The 2,684-nt window shown below is 43.8% G+C and overlaps 1 protein-coding gene across 1 annotated transcript; it reads right to left on the reverse strand.

The window, feature by feature from the left end:
* Window positions 1–1,930: 1,930 nt before the first annotated feature.
* Window positions 1,931–2,342, reverse strand: F4822DRAFT_435505 (uncharacterized protein; the record flags this gene model as incomplete). Its single annotated transcript, XM_051462199.1, has 2 exons — window positions 1,931–2,159; window positions 2,266–2,342. 2 exons carry the CDS (start codon window positions 2,340–2,342, stop codon window positions 1,931–1,933), a joined length of 306 nt encoding a protein of 101 aa, XP_051308285.1.
* Window positions 2,343–2,684: the final 342 nt, after the last annotated feature.

The raw sequence follows: 2,684 nt of genomic DNA on the forward strand, positions 1-2,684 counted from the left end.
CCGGAAAATAGGCCTAGAAGGGATATATATGTAATTCCTCACCTAAGTCCCGGATCTGGTCTCTTAAGGTTGGTTTGCTCGCCAGGGGATCGCTATACCTCGCAGAACCAGTGGTAAAAGGTTTAGTTTACTAGTTATAGACGATATAGTGGCAAAAGCGCTTGTATTTTGTTTTTATCTGCTGCATTATTCGTGAAGGAACCTGATATTGCGTAATTCCTCCGTAATATCCACCCCTATGTATACTCGCCCCTCCCCCCTACCTTGTGACCCTGCCAATAAATCCTTGATTTCCTAGCTATTAATTTACTTTACATCCTATTCTACCAGTCATGCGGGAAATTAAATATTTAGGTAATAAATACCTTTGTATTCATACCTTTGTTCTTACTGCTTGCGTTTACTCCAGGTACCTTTACATCCATATTCTCAGTCTCCCTCCGAAAAATGGACGAGTCTCCCTTTTTATCTTCAAATGAGATTTTATCTTCATCTTCAAACGAAATTCCTTATCCATCTTCAAACAAGTCTCTATCTTCATCTTCAAACCCTTCGTCTCTTCTACCATCCCAAGAAGATCGCAAGCAATTGTGACTTCTCTGCCTCAATGCTTTTGATGATATCATAGAACATAGCCGAACAATTGAAGATTCATATCATTGCGATAAACATTATAAAAATCGTCGAGTTTACATCGAATAGGCTTTATTATTTTAGGATATAAATGATATACAGGCAAGTTTAACCTCAATTTAACATTATAAAGCTAACCATCGATAAAGATGTAAACCAGACATTCTTGATCTGTTTATCCAACATTTAATATAACTGTGACGAACCTATGCCTCAGAGAGGTATAGTCGTTTGCTGGATTGGCTAATCCGGGGTTTCTTGATTTGAAGGTAACAGTATCAATAGTAGGTCAAGTGATCAATTAGGTTCTGTTCGTCAGAGAGGCTTGGAGTCCTCTCACTATGCTCGAAAGAATAGTCTTAGATTGATAACTAAAGAGCTAAAAGAGTGACTAGATACATGGGAAAATGTGGTGATTATATAGATGTTCCCTACTGTTGCTTCCCTTATGGATGAGGTTGGATACCCTCATCCATACTCATCCATGTCACGTGTCATGTATTCCCGCTGCCATTGCCCCACTTCGGCGAGGAAAAAGGTTTCCTCCGAGGTCTTACACCCCTGTAAGCGCGTGTGGTTTGTGACATAATGGTTAAATCACCTATCATTTATCCTCCCTTTAGCCCATCCTGATAGTCTGGCTACGCTGATGCTAATCTGTCTACTAAGGAATGTGACAGACGGGCTTCCGGCCTCATAGAGAAAGGATTGGACGGTCATTCTAGAAATTAAAGGCTTGGAAGCCGAAGCATACCGCGCTGGAAGCTGGGCTGGCTTAGCCACCTACGGCCCGTACGCGACAGCGAAGAACTTCGGCCCGTGGATCTACTAAAAATTGAGCCGGCCAAGACCTCCTTTTATAGCATGGGTATGTGTAAGCCAATGCGCTAGTAGTCCATTCGAATAGCCACAACAGTCATTGTCGCCTAATACCGTTCCTAATATGTAGATATTTCATCTTTGGTGTGATTGCAATAAATGGTTATAGTAAATGAACTCATTAGCAACCGAAGATGCCTAAGTACTGTAGGATGTGGGTAGATCATCTCATTAGGATTTGCATGTAAGGCCAGCCAGCCCCTACCTACTGCCTACCTACCTAGGTAGGCGCTGTGGTCCCCGTCCTGGATGTAACATCAAGGCGGGGATGGTTCGCCCGCCCCCATGACAAGGTTGATCGATTCACATGACAGACGACGTATGTACGCGAACTGCTTTTCATCCTTGTACGAAATTCTTTGTCAATTAAATCTGTGCCCCATGTCATCCTTACGATCTGACCTATTGGAATGCATTTTCAGTCAACTTTCATCACCTCTACCCTCTTGGCGCTTTTCGCCCTCTTCCGTTGCCATTTCTTCTGCTCTTCGTACATGGCAACTGCCCTAGGATCGAATTTTGTCCTAACATTTCGGCTTTTATCGGGTCGCGTATGCCGGAATAGGTGTTGGCGCCGATTATCGTTACGGTTGAAAGTCTTGCCGCAGATTTCGCAAGGAAATAATTCCGTGTCTGGCATATGATGGCTGCAGTATCTCTTAGTAGTGGTTATGAATGGCGAGTATAGACTTGTGTCGCTTAATGTACTCTAATCTCATCTACCTAAGGTTGGCACATTCTAGCGAGTCACACCTGAACAGCTTCTTAGATGTAGAAGATGCCTTGCCTGGACCATCGACCTGGTCGGATTCGGACTTGGGGACGGGCATGGACGAGGATGCGGACCTCGCTGTAGAGGTCGAGAAGCCCAGCTAATCGGTGCAACTCACCTAAGCATCGTAGTTGCCAAGGAAGGGTTCTACCAGGTATGCGATAGGTTTATGCCCTATCAGGTCATCCTAATAAGCATCTGAATTGGCTACGGCGTCGTCCATGAACCAAGAGAAGATCCATCGTTATGGGGGATGAGAAAGACATGATTTGAAAAATACGCAAGCTGGTAGTGACCACCTACTCACTTGAGTACCTGTTTAGGTATATTTACTGGGTAAGTAAGTAGTACCTAGGTATAGGAGTGGAAGTAGAACGTGGATGTTTTGTACAAGGAACGA

The sequence above is a fragment of the Hypoxylon trugodes genome (genome assembly GCF_022578975.1).
Source record: "Hypoxylon trugodes strain CBS 135444 unplaced genomic scaffold F4822scaffold_41, whole genome shotgun sequence".
NCBI classification, from domain to species: Eukaryota; Fungi; Ascomycota; class Sordariomycetes; order Xylariales; family Hypoxylaceae; genus Hypoxylon; species Hypoxylon trugodes.